General features: G+C 34.9%; 1 protein-coding gene across 4 annotated transcripts in view; it reads left to right on the top strand.

Moving 5' to 3' along the window:
- The window catches only part of STRN3 (striatin 3), a 104,818-nt gene that overhangs the window by 39,395 nt on the left and 43,985 nt on the right, over window positions 1-21,438 (top strand). For 3 of the 4 annotated variants that reach the window (XM_053889331.1, XM_053889329.1, XM_053889330.1), the window contains exons 2-5: window positions 10,639-10,742; window positions 11,373-11,446; window positions 15,859-15,940; window positions 18,249-18,422. In XM_053889331.1, the coding sequence (XP_053745306.1) occupies window positions 10,639-10,742; window positions 11,373-11,446; window positions 15,859-15,940; window positions 18,249-18,422 (434 nt within the window). Of the gene's footprint in view, window positions 1-5,300; window positions 5,516-10,638; window positions 10,743-11,372; window positions 11,447-15,858; window positions 15,941-18,248; window positions 18,423-21,438 lie in introns of those variants that run through there. The other variant, XM_019428059.2, reaches the window with a different exon arrangement.

Raw genomic sequence — 21,438 nt, 5'->3', positions numbered from 1 at the left:
TTTTGCAAATATTTTCTCCCAGTCTGTGGTATGTCTTTTTGTTCTCTTAACAAGGTCTTTTGCAGAACAGACATGTTTCCAATTTTAATAAAGACTGATTTTTTTTTTCATTGATCATGCTTTTGGTTTTTGTATTTAAAAACTCATAAACACAAAGTAACTTAGGTTTTCTCCTTTTATTTCCTAAAAGTTTTATAGTTTTATAGTACATGTTTAGTATATACTATATATTTATATAGATAGTAAATATGTATCTGTGTATGTATATATATGTATACAAACACATAATAAGTGTGTATATGTATATATGAATAGAGTAGGTCTTGAAGTCTGGTATTGTCTTCCAGCTTGTCCTTCTGAATTGTGTTTGTTGTTCTTGGTCTTTTGCCTTTCCATATAAAATTTATTTTTATTTTTAATGTTTATTTATTTTTGAGAGAGAGCGACAGCACATAGGAGGTGTAGAGAGAGAGGGAGACAGATGATCTGAAGCAGGCTCTGCGCTGACACCAGAGAGCCCAATGTGGGGCTCAAACTCATGAACCATGAGATCATGACCTGAGCTGAAGTCAGAAGCTTAGCTGACTGAGCTACCCAGGCACCCCTCCCTATAAAGTTTAGAATCATTTTGTCAATATCCACAAAATAGCTTCCTTGGACTTTTGTAGGATTCCATTGAATCTACAGATGTAGTTGGGAAGATTTAACATCTCAAAATATTGAGTCTTTCTGTCCACATACATGGAATATCTCTTCATTTATTCAGATTTTTTATTTCTTTTATCAGAATTTTTTGTAGTTTTCCTTATGTAGATTCCTGTGCATCTTTTTCTGGATTTATAGCCACTATTTTTCCTTGTTTGGTGCTAATATAAATAGTATTTATTGTTCTCAGTTTCAAATTCCTATTTTTCATTGCTGGTATGTGAGAAAGCAATTAACTTTCATATATTTACCTTTTATCCTGCAGCCTTGCTATAATTGCTCATTAGAGCTAGAAGGGTTTATTGTGGTGGTGGTTAGAATTTTAGAATTTTCTACATAGACAGATACAGAGTCGTCTTCCTTCTTGATCTGTACACTTTAAAATTTGTCTTTTCTTTTTTATGGAATGCTTTTTGAATTTGCGTGTTATCTTTGCACAAGGGCAGTGCTGATCTTCTCTGTTGTTCCAGTTAAAATGTTCTTTTTTATTTGCCTATTCCAATAATTAGGACTTTGATTACAGTGTTGAATAGGAGTGGTGAAAGGGGACATCCTTTCATTGTTCCTGATTTTAGGAAGGAAAGCATCTAATTTCTTACTATTAAATAGGATGTTTAGCTGTAGGTTCTGGTAGATTATTATCATGTTAAAAGAGTTCCCCTCTATCCCTAGTTTCCTGAGAGTTTTTATTTTGAATGGGTAATTGATTTTGTCAAAGGCTGTTTGTGCATATATTAATATGGTCATATGGTTTTTCTTCTTGGGCCTGTTTGGCCAGTTAATGATAACATACAGTAATAGATGTTCAAATGTTGAACCAGCTTGCATACCTGAGATAAGTTTCACTTGTTATATAGTTCTTTGTGGATTCAATTTGCTAATACATTGTTGAGGGATTTTGCATCGATGTTCATGAAAGAGATATTAGTAGTTTTCTTGTGATGTCTGTCTGGTTTTGGTCTGTCTGGTATGCTGGCTTCATCAAGTGGGTTATTAGCAAGTGTACCTTCTGATTCTGTATCCTGGTTTCAGTTATAGAGAACTGGTATCATTTCTTCCTTAAATATTTGGTAGAAGTCATCACTGAATTCATCTGGGCCTGATGCCTTCTGATTTGGAAGATAATTAATTATTGATTACATTTGTTTAATAGATATAGACCTATTCAGATGATCTGTTTCTCCTATGTGAATTTTGGTAGACTGTGTTTTAAGGATTGGTCCGTTTCATCTGAGTTATCAAGTTTGTGGGCATAGAGTTCACAATACTCCTATATTTTCCATTCACTGTTCATGGGATTAATAATGATGATACTTCCTTCATTTCTGATATTAATTTCTGACTTCACTTTTTTTTTTCTTGGTTAGCTTAGCTAGAGTTTAATCAATTTTATTGACCTTTTCAAAGAATCAGTTTCATTGATACTTATTTTCAATTTTTTAAAATCTGAATTCCAGTTAGGTAACATATAATGTAATATTGTTTTCAGTGATTCATCACTTACATATATAGCACCTGGTGCTCAACATGACAAGGGGCCCTCCTTAGTACCCATCACCCATTTAGCCCATCTCCCAATCACCCCCCTCCATCAACCTTAAGTTCTCTATCAAAAAGAGTCTCTTATGGTTTCTCTCTTTATCTCTTTTTTCCCCTTCCCATACGTTCATCTGTTTTTTTTCTTAAATTATACATAGGAGTGAAATCATACGGTATTTTTCTCTGCCTGACTTATTTCCCTTATCGTAATACACTCTAGCTCCATCCACGTCATGGCAGTTTCATTGATACCCTTTATTGGTTTACTGTTTTCAATTTTAATGATTTCTGCTCTAACTTCTTTTCCGCTTCCTTTAAGTTTATAATGCTGTTCTTTCTTTACTTTCCTAAGATGGAAGCTAAATGGTTGGTTTTAGGGCTTCTTTTCAAATATGTACTTTGACTGCTATAAATTTCCCTGTAAACATTGCTTTTTGTACATCCCCCAAATTTTAGTAAGTTTTATATTGGTTTCATTTAGTAAAAAAAATACTTTAAAGTTTCTCCTGATATTTGACTCATGTCAGATATCCTGTGTTATTTAATCTTCATGTATTTTGAAATTTTCCCACCATCTTTTATTGATCTGCAGGGTTTTTTTTAATGTTTATTTTATTTTGAGAGAGAAGGAATGAGTGGAGGAGTGGCAGAGAGAGGGGGAGAGAGAGAAAATCCCAAGCAGGCTCTGGCCATCACCACAGAGCCTGACATGGGGCTCGAACTCATGAACTGTGAGATCATGCATGACCTGAGCCAAAACCAGAAGTCAGACACTTAACCAACTGAGCCACCCAGTGACCCCTTTGATCTCCATTTTAATTTTGTTGCAGTCTTAAGAGCACATACAAATTTTTGTCTTTTTTTAAGTTGAAGTATAAATAACATACAGTATTATATTAGTTTCAGGTATACCATATAATGATTCAAGAATTCTGTACATTACTCAGTGCTCATCATGACAAGTGTACTCTAATAATCACTTTAAATGTGAATTTAAAGCCAATTAAAAGATAGACACTCTTGGAGTGGAGAGCACATTTGTATGATTTTTAATCTTTTAAATTTGTTAAAGGTGTGTTTTAAGGTTCAGAATGTGGTCTGTCTTGGTGAATGGGCTTGAGAAGAATGTGAATAGCCTTGTTGGTTAAAATAATCTATAGATGTCAGTTTTCTAATTTTCTGTATGTTAGATCTGTCAGTTGCTAATACAGGAGTGTAGAAGTCTCCGGCTATAGTAGTGATTTAGTCTATTTCTCCTTGTAGTCTTACCAGTTTTTGCTCACAGATTTTGACACACTTTTGTCAGTGCATACATATTAAGGATTATTATGTCTTTGACCCCTTTATCATTATGCATTCTGTCTTTTTATCCCTGTTTAGCTTAATCTAAAGTCTGCTTTGTTTGAAATTAATGTAGCTGCTCTAGCTTTCTTCTTCTTCTTTTTTTTTTTTTTAAGTTTATTTATTTTGAGAGAGAGAGAAAGAGACAATCCCTAGCAGGCTTCACACTCAGCATGGGGCCTGATGTGGGGCTTGATCCCACTAACCGTGAGATCATGACCTAAGCCGAAATCAAGAGTCGAATGCTTAACTGACTGAACTGCCCAGGTGCCCCTCTTTCTTCTTTTTTAATGTAAGCATTTATAGCTATAAGTTTTTCCCTCAACACTGCTTTTGCTGCATCTCATAGGTTTTGGTATGTTGTGTTTTCATTTTTATTCCTGAGTGTTTTCTAATTTTCCTCATGATTTAAGAGTGTGTTGTTCAATTTCCACTAATTTGTGAGTTTTCCAGTTCCTTTGTTACTAATTTCTGTCTCTGTTATGGTCAGAGAAAAATTTTTTTAATCTTTTTAAATCTGTTGAGACTTAATTTGCATGAACATATGGCCCATCCTGGAGAATATCCCACGTGTATCTGAGAAGAATGTGTATTCTTTTATTGGGTAGAGTGTTCTGTATAATACATCTGTTAGATCTAGTTGGTTTATTGTGTTATTGAAGATGTTTCCTTACCTGCTTTCTGATTCTTTGATTGGTTATTGAGAGTGGGATATTGAAGTTTCCACCTGTTACTGTGAAATTATTTCTTCCTTCAATGTTTGCTTCATATATTTGATCATCTTATTAAGTACATAAATATTTATAATTGTTTTATCTTCTTGCTGTATTGAACTTTTTGGTAGTATATATTGTCATTTGTCTCTTGCAATCCGTTTTGATTTAAAATCTTTTTTGTCTGGGGTGCTTGGGTGACTAGTCACTTGAGTGTCCAACTGCTCAGGTCATGATCTTGTTCATGAGTTTGAGCCCCGCATCAGGCTCACTGCTGTCAGTGCAGAGCCTATTTTGGATCCTCTGTCCACCCCCCACCCGTCCCCTACTTAGGCTCGCTGTCTCACTCTCAAAAATAAACATTAAAAAATTAAATAAATTCACACAAAAATACAATCATTTTTGCCTGATAATAGTATAGAAGGTTTACAGACTTTAACAGTAAGTGTGTTAGGCTACATGAGCCATGTTTTTGGTCTGTGTTACCTATTCTTTCATTTATGAAGCCGTTTTTCACTCTGGGGCTGTCCAAAAATAAGCCCAAGGTAGGCTGCTAATCCCTGCTGTATCTTGAACAGACTTTTAAAATGGTAATGAATTTATTCATCCTTTTCTTTATGGTTAGCGCTTTTGTCTTGCTCAAGAATTCTTTCCTTAATCTGAGATTTTGAAGATATATATTACATCCTAAAAGCATTATTGTTCTGCCCTCACATTTAGGTCTATAATCCTACAACTGATGTGTCAGCCAGAAGTTTTATTTTATCTCCCTTCCCCAATGTCTTTACCATGTATACTAAGCATAAGGGGCAGAGAGAGAGTGAGAGAGACAGGACAGACAGAATCTGAAGCAGGCTCCAGGCTCTGAGTTGTCACCACAGAGCCTGACGCAGGGCTCGAACCCATGAACCGCAAGATCATGACTTGCGCCAGAGTCAGACACTCAACCGACTGAGCCACCCAGGCACCACTCTAAGCATAATTTTTGATGTTGCCATTTTTTCCTTGGTGTTGTAAACTTCTACTTTGATAAATTATGTGACTTCATATATATTGGTTTGTTTCTGGAATTTCTGTTCTGTTTTTTTGTTTGTTTTTTAATCTGTCTATCCCTGTACCAATCACTGTTTTAATTTCTCTAGTTTCAGAAACCATCTGAATTTCTGGTAGTGCAAGTTCCACCACTTCTTCCTTGGTGATTGTCTTGCCTGTTCTTGGTAATTTGAATTTTTTGGTAAATGTTAGAATCAGCCTGTCGAGTTCTACACACACACACACACACACGCACACACACATTGAAAGTTTGTGTGGAGTTACAGTAACTCATAGTTTGTGTGATAATTGTTTTTTATGACTCTGCTAGTCCATTTAGATTGTTTTTTCTGTACAGATTGCAGTTTTTTGTGCAGAGATCTTGCACATTTTTGTTTATGCCCAGATGATTTTTTTTTTTTATGCCATCGTAATATGTTGTGGCTATTTCTTTTTGTGGTTACTTTTTTTTTTTTTTTTTTTTTTTAAATTTTTAAAGCTTATTTTTGAGAGAGAGCCAGGGCGGGGGGTGGGGGGGGTGAGGGGAGGTGGCGGGGGAGGCTCGGAGAGGCAGAGAGAGGGAGACAAAGGACTCGAAGCGGGCTCCAGGCTCCACTCTAACAGCACAGAGCTGGACGCGGGGCTCAAACTCATAAACTATCAGGTCATGACCTAAGCTAAAGTCCAATGTTTAACTGACTGAGCCACCCAGGTGCCCCTGTAGTTACTTTTTAAAGTATTTATTTGCTGAGATGATGCTACTAGTGATGAATTATGTCCTTTAAAAATAGCTCAGAATTCATTGTTATTAATTTATTAAATGTTGTCTCTTATTTAATTGGTCTTTTTTTTTAATCACTGTCAGATATAACTTTTACCTTTTCAAAGTACCTATATAGATACTTTGTGATACAAGGTCATAAGGTCATATCCAGTAGTCATGACATATCTGGTCTTTGCTTTTACCCCCATCTCGAGGTGGTTTGGGTTAAGATATCTCCTTTAAAAGGCATTGTCTTAATGAATTCTCACCTTTTTTTTGGTTCTTTGTGTTTGTGAATTATCCTTCTTCAACTCCTCTTCAGAAGCTGCTGTGAGATTCATGCTTTTTTGTGTGTACTTTGTGCTTGTTTGTTTAATTTACTAGATTCTCTATATATGGATTGTTTCTAATATGAAGTTGAATGCTAAGGCAAGAAGTCAAAATGAAGTCTCACAATAGTGTTAGATTGTAGTGCCTGCTTTGGTAGCACATATACAACAACGTAAGATTCTAATAGGATGCATTACCACTGTGTAGTTTTGTTTGTTTTTTTTTTTTTTAATCCCTCAGGAACAAGACAAGGGTATTCACTTGTCACTTTTATTGAACATAGAACTGAAAGTCCTTTGCATAGCATTCAGGCCAGAGGTTGGAGGAGGGAGGGAAGGCATCCAAACTGGTAAGGAAGAAGTAAAATCATCACTATTTGCAGTGACATGGTACTATATATAGAAAATCCTGAAGACTCTACCCAAAAGCTATCATAACTAATAAATAAATTCAGTAAAGTCACAGGATACAAAATTAATTTACAAAATTCTCTTGAGTTTACATAAACTAATAATGAAGTGGTAGAAGGAGAAATTAAGAAAACAATCCCATTTACAATTACACCAAAAGGAATGAAATACCTAGGAAGAAATTTAACCAAGGTGGTGATAGACCTGTCTTTTGAACACTAGAAAATATTGATGAGAGAAATTGAAGACAACACAAAAAAATGGGAGGTATATCATGTTTATGGATTGGAAGAACTAATATTGTCAGAATATCCATACTACTCAGACCAATCTACAGATTCAGTGTAACCCCTATGAAAATACCAATAGTGTATTTAACAGAACTAGAACAAACAATCCTAAAATTTGTATGGACCCACAAAGCACCCCAAATGGTCAAAGCAGCCATGAAAAAGAACAAAGCTGGAGGTACCACAATCCCAGATTCAAGATACACTACAAAACTATAGTAATGAAAACAGTTTGGTACTGGCATAAAAACATTCACATGGATCAATGGAGCAGGATAGAGAACCCAGAAATAAGCCCATACTTACATGGTTAATTATGGTAAAGGAGGCAAGAGTACACAATGAGGAAGATAGTCTCTTCAGTAAATGGTGTTGGGAAAACCAGACAGCTACATGCAAAAGAATGAAAGGAGACCAATTTCTTACACGGTCCACAAAATAAATTTCACATGGATTAAGGACCTAAACATGAGACCTGAAACCATAAAATTCATGGAAGAAAACATAGGCAGTAATGTCGTAGACGTCACCCTTAGCAGCAGTTTACTAATAAATATGTACTCTCAGGCAAGGGAAACAAAGCAAAAATAAACTATTGGGCCTACACCAAAATAAGGCTTTGCACAGCGAAGGATACCATCAACAAAATGAAGAGCTATCTGGGGGTGCCTGGGTGGCTTAGTTAAGTGTCTGACTTCAGCTCAGGTCATGATCTCATGGTTCATGGGTTCAAGCCCTGCATCAGGCTGTCTACTGTCAGCACAGAGGCTGCTTCAGATCCTCCCCTCTATTCCACACCTCCTCTGCTCACTTGCTCACTCGCTCACTCACTCTCTATCCTACTGAATGGGAGGAGATATTTGCAAATGATATATTTGATAAAGGGTTAATATCCAAAATATGTAAAAATTTATATAACTGAACACCAAAAAATATATATATATATGGCAATCTGGGAGTACCTGGTTGGCTCAGTTGGTTAAGCTTCCAACCCTTGATTTTGGCTCAGGTCATGATCTCACAGTTCATTGAGTTCAAGCCCCACATTGGTCTCTGCACTGACAATGTGGAGCCTGCTTGTAATTCTCTTTCCTTTTCTCTCTTTGCCCTTACCCAGCTTGCATTCTTTCTCTGTCTCTCTCAAAAAAATAAAAGACAAAATATTAAAAAATAACAGCAATCTGGTTTACATATGTGCAGAGGACCTAAATAGACATTTTTCCAAAGAAGATATTTGGATGGACAAGAGACACATGAAAAAATGCTCACATCCCTAACCATCAGGGAAATACATAACAAAACCACAGAGACCTGTTGCCTTAGACCTATCAGGACGGCTAATATCAAAAAGACAAAAATTAACAGGTATTGGTGAGAATGTAGAGAAAAGAGAACCCTTGTGCATCATGGGTGGGAATGTGTAAATTGCTGTAACCACTGTGGGGAACAAGCTGGAGATTCCTCAAAAAATGAAAAATAGAGGAGCGCCTGGGTGGCTCAGTTGGTTAAGCTTCTGACTTCGGCTCAGGTCATGAACTCGTGGTTTTTGAGTTCGAGCCCCATGTCAGGCCCTGTGCTGACAGCTCAGAGCCCGGAGCCAGCTTCAGATTCTTTGTCTCTTTCTCTATTCTTCCCCTGCTTGTACTCTGTCTCTCTTTCTCAAAAAAGATTATTTTCTTTAATAAAAAAATTAAGAATAGAAATACCATATAATCCAGTAATTCCATTAGTGGGTATTTATCCACAGAAAATAGAAACACTAATTGGAAAAAGATACGTGCACTCCTGTGTTTATTGCAGCATTATTTTCAATAGCCAAGATATGAAGCAACCTAAGTGTCCATTGATAGTTGAACAAGTAAAGAAGATGGCATATTACACAATGGAATATTACTCAGCCACAAAAAGAATGAGATCTTGTCATTTGTGACAACATGATTTGCATCTAGAAGGTTTTATGCTAAGTGAAATAAGCCAGGGAAAGACAAATATGATATGCTTTACTTTTATGTGGAATCTAAAGAACATAGTAAATTGAACAGTCATAAATACAGAGAATTAAGTGGTGGTCACCACAGGGGAGGAGGTTAGAGCGATGGGCAAAATAGGTGAAGTGGTTTAACAGGTGCAATTTGCAGTTACAGAATTGATAAGTTAGGGGAATGAAAAGTCCAGTATAGAGAATATAGTCAGTAATATTGTAATGGTGTTGTATGTTGACGTTGGATGGTGACTGCCCTTACTGTTGTGAAAAAAAGAGAGTTAAGGCAAAAAACTTAATCAGAGTTTCTTGAAGCTGTGTGGTGAAACTGACCTTTTACATTTGCTTAAGTGCTACTTTTTTCTTTAGCAGCTTAGACTCTTAGGTTCTGAATAGTTACCATTCCTCCTGATGTTTTATTTTTGTTTTGAAATTTATATTTGGAAGTGTTATGTAGCTGTCTAACTTCACAAGTGTTAAGGAGTTGCAGATGATTCTTTTATTTTTTTATTATTTTTTTTAAGGGTAATAGAGAAGAGCTTGTTTTGATAGCAGTGGACATTTAAATACTTACATGTTCTTATTAATCAATTTGATTTAGCTGGTCTGCTGGCCAGTGTATTTCTATCATAGAAAAACAGATCCAACTTACTGGGTTAAATCATCTAGCTGAATTCATTTGTTCTGATTTCATGTTCACTGAAATTTTAAAAAATAAATTATAATTCAGCTTACTAATAGTAGCTTTACTTTTTCTTAATAAATACACCTATGGGTCATCTCAGCAAGGGCATTCTCCCCCTTGTGGAAGTTAGTTTTATTGTAATTATGTACATAATGGCAAATGTCTCCATACAGATGCCAGGCTCTTTAAAGCTGCCTCTCACAGAAAATAAGGCAATTGAAAAGAAAATAATCCCTCTCATAGTAGAAAAATGGTAACAGAAAGTAATGAGTTCTTTGAACATACAGTGGCTTTACTTAAACTACTTGCAGTACTCTAGTATTACTGTTTCAAGAATTGAAACAATTTGGAGTAGGTGGGTAGAATAGAAAAGATTACACATTTTTTAAGTATTTTGTGAACGCAAAATGGTTTTGAAGTAATGTTACTGTCTTTTGAAACAAACATCTCATTTGGGGGAAAATATTTACTTAAAAAAATAATAATTTGGGGAGGAGCCAAGATAGCAGAACAGCATGGAAGTTTTTGTGTCTCGTGTCCATGAAGAGAATAGTATTTTTTAGTTTTTTGTGACTTGTATGTTAGGAAGTAGGTTCAGTTTTTATGTATAAAATTTCCTTTTGTGATTATGTAAAAAGTGTTAACATTAGAGACCTTAAGATTAAGCAAATAGCTGATTTATAGTCATTGATTTTTAAAGTAATTGTATTACTAACAAAGTTTGGTTGACTGCCTCTATCAATTTTAAAACTTGCCATCATGAACAAGTTACTATTTATTGTTTTTTTTTTTTTTTTTAATGTATCATTAGGAAAAAAATGAAAATAAATGAACCTGTTATATTTTTAGGCCCGGATAGCATTTTTGCAAGGAGAAAGAAAAGGACAAGAAAACTTGAAGAAGGATTTAGTAAGAAGAATAAAGATGTTAGAGTATGCATTAAAACAAGAAAGGTATGTGTGCCTCGTTTTCTTATAATACAAAATAGAACAGTATTCTCTTTTATACCAGTGTGCATTGTATTTGAAAATACTTTGAAAGTATGAAACCCTGACCCAAATACAAGATGATACTTGGATTTGATTCTTATAAGGGAATAGAAAAGATTTAAATCTGTAAAATTGAATAGTGGGTGGCTCAGTCGGTTAAGTGTCCTACTTCAGCTCAGGTCATGATTTCACAGTTTGTGAGTTCAAACCCCACATTAGGCTCTGTGCTGACAGCTCAGAGCCTGGAGCCTGCTTCAGATTCTGTGTCTCCCTCTCTCTCTGTCTCACTCTCCTTCAAAAATATAGAAACATTAGAAAAAAAATTTATAATTGAAATTATGTCTTTTGTTATAGATTCTAAGTTTTGGAATTTTATTTTTCTTTAAAGATAAGGAAAAATTTGTCTTCATTTTTTACATTTACATTTTTTTTCTTATATAGCAGTACACTTTTTTCTCTAATTTCCGTAAAGCTTAAAAAACAGGTATTCATATTATGTTTCGTGTTCTCAGAGAAATATATACTAGTATTTACTTAACTGTGTAGAAAAGGAAAAAATTTTTTTCTTTCAACAATTTGTTGTTAAATTTTCAGGGCAAAATATCACAAATTAAAATATGGCACAGAACTGAACCAAGGTGATTTGAAAATGCCAACCTTTGAATCAGGTAAAGTGGATTCTTCTGTTAACCTTCTCCTGACCCAGTTCAAGAAAAAAATTGGTTTAAGCTCATTTTTCTGTAACAGACATGTTTTCTTCACCCTCATTTTGCTTCGATAGCATTGGTTAGTTAGATGGTGGACCACTGTAATAATGCCTAATATTTTGGGGAAAATAATAAATGAATAAAAGTAAATCGTTGTATCTATATCTAAATCCTGAGGTTATTTATCCTTTTTTCCTTGTGTTGAAATGTATGTAAAATTGTGAGTGCATTTTGGTATCAGAAGTGAAAGGTAATGAAATAATTCTACCCTTGTAGATAATTCTTGTCCCGTTCTATAAAAGTTTACTTTTTTATTATTACAAAGTTCTTTTTATCTGGAGAAGCTGTGATTACCATAGTTTAATTCTGAAAATAGGAAATTTGACTGAATTTGGAAACCTCATAGGCAGCCAAATAAGAGAAGGAAAAGAATCTTCTCCATTTCATCTTGCTCTGTACCAAATCTTGCATTTTACACTAAACTAAATAGATAATGAGTGTGAGAGTAGTATCTGATGAACAATTATGCTTGGAAGAGATGGCTGGATATAGGAAAAAGCTAACAGTTTAACGTTAATTTTAGGGTTCTACATGATTACAATGTGGGTAGTCTAAACATCTAGAAATGAATAAGGAATTCTTTGATTTATGTTATGCATATTGGGAATGTTATCAGTTTCTTATTTCTCAGGTATATTTAGAACTCATATACATTTTGATCGTGCATTCAAATTGAATTCTATGCTGGTCTTGGATGGTGGTTACTAAGATAAGAAAAAAGTGTATCTTTATTTGGATATGCAGTTTTTCTTCTTTCATAATAAAGTTGTACCATATCTAATAAAGTTAAAGCATATATGGTAAGGAAGATAAAACTTAGATATGGAGGTTGGTTTTTTTTGTTAGGTGGCAGAGTAAATTTTAAAAAATTAATTGGTTTTTAGTTTAATGTTAATATTAAATACTTAATATTTAAGTACTTAGAACTTGGCAGAAACACTTCATACACAATTTAATTTTTTACATTTACCGGTTTTATCATTTATTATATCTTCAGGTTGTTGGTATCTATATTTTAAAATAAAGAGACCAACATATCAGCAGCATGGGTTTCCTTTGATCTAGCTTTTCAGTGATGGTGAAGGTTCACTTTGACAGTAGGGAATAATATTATGGCCTCATCCTTGGAAAAGCAACAATAAAAAATAAAAAGATGGAAGGTCTATATATTTTGGGCCGTGTTGACTACAGAAGTCTTACTGCAGTTAGAGGGAGTGGGGTGGCTTCATAGAAGTTAATGAATCTGGAGCTTTTATTTGAATCTTTTTCTTTCTAATATGGCTAGAATATTGAGAAAATAAGTATTCACTTTCTGACTCAAGGGCTGTCCCCCTAACTTGGTCTGCGTAAATGTGAGGAAGGAGGCTAGTTGCAGCCACATTGTTCCTGGAGCCAGTCAGAATTGGCTAGCTGGTTTCAGTGCAATAGTGTGTGTAGAACAAATCATTAGCAGATAAGTGTCTGCTGCCTGCTAAAAACAGACTTGTTTTTATCTGTATAAACTTAAGTTTTAAAACTTCCTCAAAATGAGGAATAAAATGACATTCAGGTGTTTTATTTATGGGAAGCAATATTTAGTAGAGTAGATTTTCTTTATTGATGTAGAAAAACTATTCACAGTGTTTAGTGTGGGGGTGGGGAGCAATGAAGTGATGGACAATATATAACATATAAACAAAATTGGTTAAAATGACTTCAAAGTATAGATCGAGATAACCATTAAACAAATTAGTGTTGCCTTTTATATACCCAAAACTAAATCAAAATATAAAATATTGTCTTGACAGAAGTATGATACACGTTTTTATACCTATGTCTCAGTAATACGTATATATATGGCCTAAACCTAACCCTATAAAAGGGGTTGTATCTAAATATGTAAAGAGCTTTTTTGTGTATTTAGGGGGGAAAAATCTATAACAGTAGGAAAATAGGCAAAAGAAAAAGCAACCCATAAGAGAAGATATCTAAGTGACCAATAAGTGTATGAAATGATGCTCAATGTTATTTGTTATTGAGGAAATACAACCAAAGTGCAGTACATACAATTAGACACCTATCAGAATGGCTAAATTAAAATGGAAAAGACAAAAAAAAGGTCAAGTCTAAATGAGGATATAGAACAACCAAATCTACTGGTGTTGGGATTGCAGATTGATAGAACTGCTCTGAAAGTAGTTTGCCAATAAGACTAAAGGGAACATAGCAGCGGCATGCTCTGAAGCCCAGTAATTCCAGTCTACATACTCTACTTCTTAAAATGCATACGTGTGCTCATCATAAGGCTTGTATAAGAATGCTTATAGTGTCTTGTAAAAATCTGGAAACAGCTTGAATGACCTGCGGTATTAGAATGGATACATGTAATGTATGATTTTAGCATAATGGAATGCTATTTAGCAACAAAAGTGAAAAAGCTGTAACTACACCTGACAACATGGACAGGTAACATAACACTGAAAAATGATATAAATGATCTCATGTGTATCAAATTTAAAAATTAATCTAATTTTTATAAATCAGGATAGTATTGATACTCTTAAAGAACTGTCTAGTGACTGCAGGAAGGTACAAGGAAAGCTTTTGGGACACTAATAATGTTTTGTTTATTCATCTAGGAACTGATTACATTGATGTGTTAAAAAATTCTTTGAGCTGTATATATGCTTTTGGTGTACTTCAAGGATATCTATAGAAAAATTATTTATCATAATGGAAGGTAGAAACTAATGTCGACATTAGTGGACTGGTTAAATTAAATAGGCATATACTTTCTGTGGAATACTGTGTGATCATTTTATGTAATATTAATCTGTGTTCATTGACATCAAGAGAATGTTCAAATATGTTAAGTGTCAAAAGCAGCTTTATAGGACAGTATACACATTGGTGCCTCGCCCCATTTTTAAGGAAAGGAGAAGTTTATGTATGTATTTTGAGATGAAAAATAGGAATGATAAAGTCTCAAGCACTAACAATTTTAATGATAGGATTTGGGGCGTTGTATTTCTTTTTACAAATGTATTTTTTTGGAGCACCTGGATAGCTCAGTAAGTTAAGGATCTGACTCTTGGTTTCTGCTCAGGTCATGATCTCACAGTTCATGGGTTCGAGGTCCGCATCAGGCTCTAGTTGACATTGCTGACCTGTGGGATATTCTCTCTCTCCTTCTTTCTCTGCCCCTTCCCCACTTATGCTCTGTCTCTCTCTCTCTCTCTCAAAATAAATAAACTTAAAGAATGTATTTTTTTCTCCAGTGATTATGTATTATACATGATTTAACAGCAAACAAAATTGTATAAATAGATGAAATATATAAACAAAGGAGCTATTAAGATGAAATAATTATTTCTAGAAATCTTAGACGTTCTCTCTGTTCAGGGGAGGAATGAGAAGGTGTAAATAATGGAATTGTTACAGTTAGAGAAGTAAGGCAGGGAATATTTGAATTAACTACCAGTAAGTTTTTCTTTTTATGACTCTGAGGAGTCTAAGAACCTGACAACTGTGAGCCATGCTAAAGGTTCTCAGCATTCATTGTGAGGGCTGATCTTCTTTGATCCTCTGTTGTCTGCATTATCTTATTTTCATAATGGGAATTTTTAGGAAAATATTTCTTTAGTATCATTAGTGCTGATAAGTATTTGTAAATTTCTCACTAGGGATACTTATTGAGAGCTTAACTCACCTCAGATTACAGTATTTATTAAACTCTTAGTACATATACTCATTTGAGAATAAAATATGATCTTTTACATATAGTAGAAACTATTTTCTGGTTTTAGTTCTAACAATGAAATTAATTATATAAAGTGTTACGAGTAAGATTTAAAGTTTCCTGATAGACTCAAAATTAAGTCATTGAATAGTTTTATATATACTAGATTTAACAGTGTTGATTTTGAATAGCTTAAGTAAATATTAAACGTAGCTTTTTAATTTTGAACCCATCAACCCAGCAGAATTCTGATAGTTAAAACAATTTTTTTTTTCGATAAATATTGAAATCACTGAAATGAAATCATTTCATAGCCTGAGTTTTTGGTTTTTGAATCCCTTGTAGAATAGTTAATGTACTCTTAGGTTTCCCAGTTTTAAAACAAGGCAGGTTGTACCTGAGTGTTTTGTTTATTGGGATAAACACATTTAAAATGACTGTAAATACTCAATAGTTGTTAATTTACTTCTATCATTTATAAAACATTCAGTTATTTTTTTATGGGAATTTATCCCTGAGAGAACTTTGGCAATATTTTCAAGAGTGGAAATGCTGTGTGTGAAATTGTCTCTTTTGTGTATGTGTTAATTTTTAGAAGAAACCAAAGACACAGAAGCTCCCACAGCACCTCAGAATAGCCAGTTAACGTGGAAGCAAGGCAGACAACTGTTAAGACAGTAAGTAATAGTTCATTTTCAGCTTTCTTTAAGGATCTAGGTATGCGAATGCTTATGTTCAGTAACTTTGCAAGTAAAAAATTATTTGATGATACTAGGACAGTGTGTATAGTTTTTATTGCTTTCTTGTTTCTTTTGACTATTGGATCTTTTTAAAGTTGGTATCCTATGAATGTTCCTTTGGACACTGCTCAGGATGATGTTGTTTTCTATTTATCATGTAGAATGTCATAAAAGCTGGATGGCTGGAAGGCCAGAAGAAAAACAATACAGAGTTCATACTTGTAGATACTCCCATTCCTGTTATTGCAGAATTCATGTACTTGGTTTTAATTGGGACTGTGACTGGTTTATAGAAGGAATTTAGCTGGTAACCTGAAACCTTTCATAAGTGGCTTGCTAAATCCTACTTTTACTTGAATTTTTGAGGAAGCTTTTTGATAATTAAATTCTTTGCTGTATTATTAGAAGTAATTCTGTGGCGGGGAACCTGGGTGGCTCAGTCTATTGAGCATCTGACTCTTGATCTCAGCTCAGGTCATGATCTCACGGCTTGTGGGACTGAGCCCCGCATTGGGCTGTGTGCTGGCATTGCTTAGGATTCTCTCTCTCCTTCTCTGTCTGCCCATCCCCTGCTCGTGTTTTCTCTCTTTCTCTCTCAAAACAAATAAATAAAACATTAAAAAAAGTAATTGTGTGACATATCTTACTGTTTTAGTCTGTTTTAATCAGAATTGGCTTAACTTGATGAAATAAATGACTCTGAGTCAAGTGCTTTTACCTGGATTGTGTGAGATTTTGTCTGCTCATTCAGACCACATGGTTAGAGTGTGATCGCAGTTGTTCCCCCACAAAAAGAGAATTGCGGTTTTTAGAAGAGTCCAATAGCTATAGTGAAATCAGTTGTACAATATTTCTCTTATAAAAGCCTAGTCTTATTGCCTGGATTAATATTTTGTCTCTCCTCCTTTCTCTGAGAGTAGTTTATCTCTGTAATCTTGCATGTTCATTTGTCAACTGTGTACTCTGTTTTCCATTGTGATACTCCACTGAAGCTACTCACAGACATAGTTAAGAGAACTTTTTTGTTCCTATTTGATCTTTTGGACACATAAGGCATTAACCATTGTATTTTGAATTCTTAACTCTATGCTACCATTTCCCCCCTTATTTCTCAAGTACTTTCTTTTAATTTTTTTTGAGTTTCTCTTATTCTTTTAGCCCTTTAGGTTTCTGTGTCCCAGGCTATCTGTTCTAGAGTTTTTTCTCAGGGCAACTTCATTTAAATCCATGGGTTTAAATACCATCAAACACTGATAACTCCCAAATCTAGATGCTGAGTCCAATCTCTTCTGAGCTTTGACCTTTCTTATTATTGTGCCTAATAAATGTCACTTTCTTCACTACTACGTGATTATCTGATAGATACCCTATAAATCAGACCCGGACTCTTTATTCTTCATTTCATTGAATAGAACCACCATCCAACCATCCAAGCTAGAAACCTGAAAATTTTCTAAAATTCTTGTATCTTCTTTCATTCTACTGCCATGTGTATTTGTGCACCAGGTCTCTACGATTGTATCTTGCTTTTATTTCTCATGTTTATTCTCTTCAGTTTTATTTCTTGCTGTGTTAGTGTCCTGCCAAGTCTCCCTGCTATTGACTTTCAGCTAAAAATTGTTTGTTCTTTTGCATATTGTGTAAGGCTCCTGTTTAGCATCCTTCCTTAGCCTGTCAAATACTTTAAGAAGAAATTCTTTATCATACAAAACCATTCACGACCCATTATCTATATTTATGTCAGAATCTGGTCCCTTTCTTTTCCAGTCTTACCTTGGATCCTAGATTAAATATACAGAAAGTTTCAGTACCATGAGGTTTTAGATCCTAGAGGGAGAACTAACCCGTCCATCATCCTCTGGCTAAGAACCTAGGTTTAAACTTAGCATGTTACTATTCTGAGGTCCACTTTGTGGACTTTTTTTTTTCTTTTAATAGTATATATCATCACTTCCTTAAAGTTTTTTAAGGTTCTAGAGTTTTTTAAGCTTCAAGATAATTGGCCCTTAATTAGCATTAGCCATCCTGTATGCTTTCTTAATTAAATTTCTGTTTGTAATTGGCTTTGTTCTCTTAGAATTGGAACTAGTGTATAGAGAAGAAAATTTTGAGGTAAAGGAGGATCATATTTTACAGGATTATGGGTTTTTTTCCTTGATCAGTCATTGCTTGATGTGATTTTTGAGTTAACAGGTTTGTAGGTGTTAATATATGGGATCTAATATTTTAAATTGTCTCTTAACAGATATCTTCAGGAAGTAGGTTACACAGATACAATATTAGATGTCCGATCTCAGCGGGTAAGGTCATTACTTGGACTATCCAGTTCAGAACCAAATGGATCGGTAGAAACAAAGAACTTAGAACAGATCCTGAATGGAGGTGAATCTCCTAAGCAAAAAGGACAAGAAATCAAAAGGTATGATCTGTAGGTTCACACTGTTTATATAATGGGAATTATGAATCTCTTTAACTTCTTGTTACTACTAGGGTAACAATTTTTAAAGCAGGTAGAATTCACATTTAAAGACTTTTCTTGTACATGGTAATAGGGGCAAATAAAGTTTAGCTTAGATGCTTTTTAAAATTGACCTGTTTTAAGTTTTGATGCCAAGAGAGAATGGCTATAGTTCTGAAATAGGTGCTAAATTTAAATTTGAGAGTGATTTCTTGCAGTTCTGAGCTATTTTAACATCATGATTTTAAAATTTTGCTAGGGTATTTTCAGTAAATTATATTGGTACTCTGTAACTAGAATAGCAATGGTTATATACACACTAGTGTGAAAGAAACAAGGTTTGCATTATATTTGGGCTTAGAAAATCACCAGTTACACTTTTTAAAATTAAATGTCTTTACTAAGATAAAATTCACACACTATACATTTCTGCCATTTAAAGTATATAGTTTGTTTTTAGGATATTCAGACTCACTCAGCCATCACCACAATCTTAGTTTAAAAAAATTCATCATCTCACTGGGGCGCCTGGGTAGTGCAGTCACTTGAGCCTCCGACTCTTGATCTTGGCTCAGGTCATGATCTCATGGTTCATGAGTTCGAGCCCCACATTAGGCTGTGTGCCCCTCTTTTATCCTCTATAGCTCACGGAACACACTTCCACCAATGGTGGTATATTTTCAAGTGAAGTTGAACCAGTGATTTCTGATTTCTTCAGAAATAAAGCAACTTAGGGTAGATTTGCCTGAACTGGAAACAGGAGGATTATCTCAGTCTCCAGCTAAGCAGTGAGATTCCCTGTTTTCTTCAAGTATTCAGCATCTGGTATGTTGGCAGCGGGTCTGATATCCCTTCCCGGGGAGATGTTGAAATTTATTACATTAATAGTCCTAATGATCCTGACAATTGGGATCTGCCAATGAAATGGTGAGCCTCTGTCCTATCATGCAAAAGTGAAGCCAGCTGCTTGGGAAGGCATGCCCATGTACACAGTTCATACAGCTAGCCTTTTGGTGCTTCACTTTTAAATGTGAGCATTTAGGAGAGACTTTAATACAGTAATTAGAGACCAAAGGAAACAAACAAAAAAACTCAGAAAACAGAGAGTAGAAGAGTTTCAAAACCATAATTACTTTTCTAAAAAGACTGAGAGAAGATAATACATCTACAAAACAAATAGGATGTTCTTCTGTTCTATTCTATTCTATTCTATTCACTTATTTTGAGAGCAAGAGAGCATATGAGGGTGGGTGAAGGACAGAGAGAGAGGGGGAGAGAATCTCATGCAGGCTCTACACTGCCAACACGGGGTCCAATGCAGGGCCCAAACCCACAAACCGTGAGATCATGATCTGAGCTGAAATCAAGAGTCAGGCGCTTAACCAACTGAGTCACGTAGGCACCCTGGTGGGATGTGTTTTTAAAAGGTTCATCTTAAAGCTAATAGAAATTAAAAGGTGTCATAGAAATGATTTCTATGTAAAACTTGGAAGATAAGATGGAAGAATCACCTCCCACCCCCAGAAATAAAAAAGGGAAGAGAGGAAATGGAACTGAAAAGGTAGGAAAATTCATAGATCACTCCAGCAGGGCCAACATCTGACTAGGAATTTCAGAAAGAACAGGTAAAATTATCTTACAGATTATTAAAATAGTAATAAAAGAAAATTAGCTGGAATATAGTTACAGCATGTATTTCCAAGGGTGTTTCCAGTTGGAAAGGATTCTTCCCAATTACACTATAAAATTAATTTTAAAAAAGATCCATACAAAGTTGGGTGAGCGATCCACTCTTGATTTGGCTCAGGTCATGATCCTGTTGACCTGAGGGTTGTGGGATTGAGCCCTGTGTCAGGCCCTATGCTCAGCATGGAGCCTGCTTACAATTCTCTCTCTCTTTCTCTTTCTCTCTGTCCCTGTCTTCCTCTGCCCCTCTCCCCTGCTCACGCTCTCTCTCTCAAAGAAAAACAAAAAAGCAAAGGCCACCATCATGAATGCCAGAAAGAAACATCTCAAAATAAACAGCATACTAGCATGCAAGTAGTAAAGTCTCAGACCTTGTAGATGTAATTTTCATTTTCCTAAAGACTAATGATGTTGAGTATCAGTTTATGCTATTCATGTATCTTTTTGATACAGTGTCTATTTGAGTAATTTTCCCATTTTTATTGTTTTATTTGTTACTGTTAACATTTTAAGTGTTCTTTATATGTTCTGGACACAGGTCCTTCATCAGATATGTGACTTGCAAATATTTTCTCTCAATCTATAGGCCTCTCTTTAAATTCTCTTAACAGTGTCTTTCAAAGAACAAAGTTTTTAATTTTGGGAAGTTGGATTCATCATTTTCCTTTTATGGATTGTGTTCTATTTGTCTTATAAAGCCATGCACATATATTGCTGTGATCAAAAACAATTCTAAAAACCTAAAACATGAGTTTCACTTTAGAGACAAATTTCTCTCCAAGGGACAACACTACTTCGTTTGTCAAAGTTCAGAACAGAATTCTCAGGTCTTCAATATACTATTTTCTATTTTTCTGCTATTAATGTACCAATTTTGTCAACTATCATTTTGCCTTTCATTTAATCCCCAAATGTTAAGAGTTACAGTAAATGTTGAGCTGAAAAGTATATGTTCTGTTATTGTGGTAGTTTTTTGTTTGTCTTTACTAATTTGTATTTGGACAAACCATCTCTTAAGTACATTCAGTTTTTATGCAGGCCCTTAAACAATGTGCTGGAACAGGCAGAGTATAGTAGACCTGTTAAAATCTATGCCATGTTAAAGGGCTATTAAAAAATAGTCTGGGGGCGCCTGGGTGGCTCAGTCGGTTGAGCGGCCGACTTCGGCTCAGGTCATGATCTCACGGTCCGTGAGTTCGAGCCCCGCGTCGGGCTCTGTGCTGACAGCTCGGAGCCTGGAGCCTGTTTCAGATTCTGTGTCTCCCTCTCTCTGACCCTCCCCCATTCATGC

The sequence above is a fragment of the Panthera pardus genome, unplaced genomic scaffold (assembly GCF_024362965.1).
Source record: "Panthera pardus isolate Hobbes unplaced genomic scaffold, ASM2436296v1 HiC_scaffold_24, whole genome shotgun sequence".
NCBI classification, from domain to species: Eukaryota; Metazoa; Chordata; class Mammalia; order Carnivora; family Felidae; genus Panthera; species Panthera pardus.
Note: the sequence above shows the minus strand (reverse complement) of the source record. Positions and strands in the feature narration are given on the sequence as shown.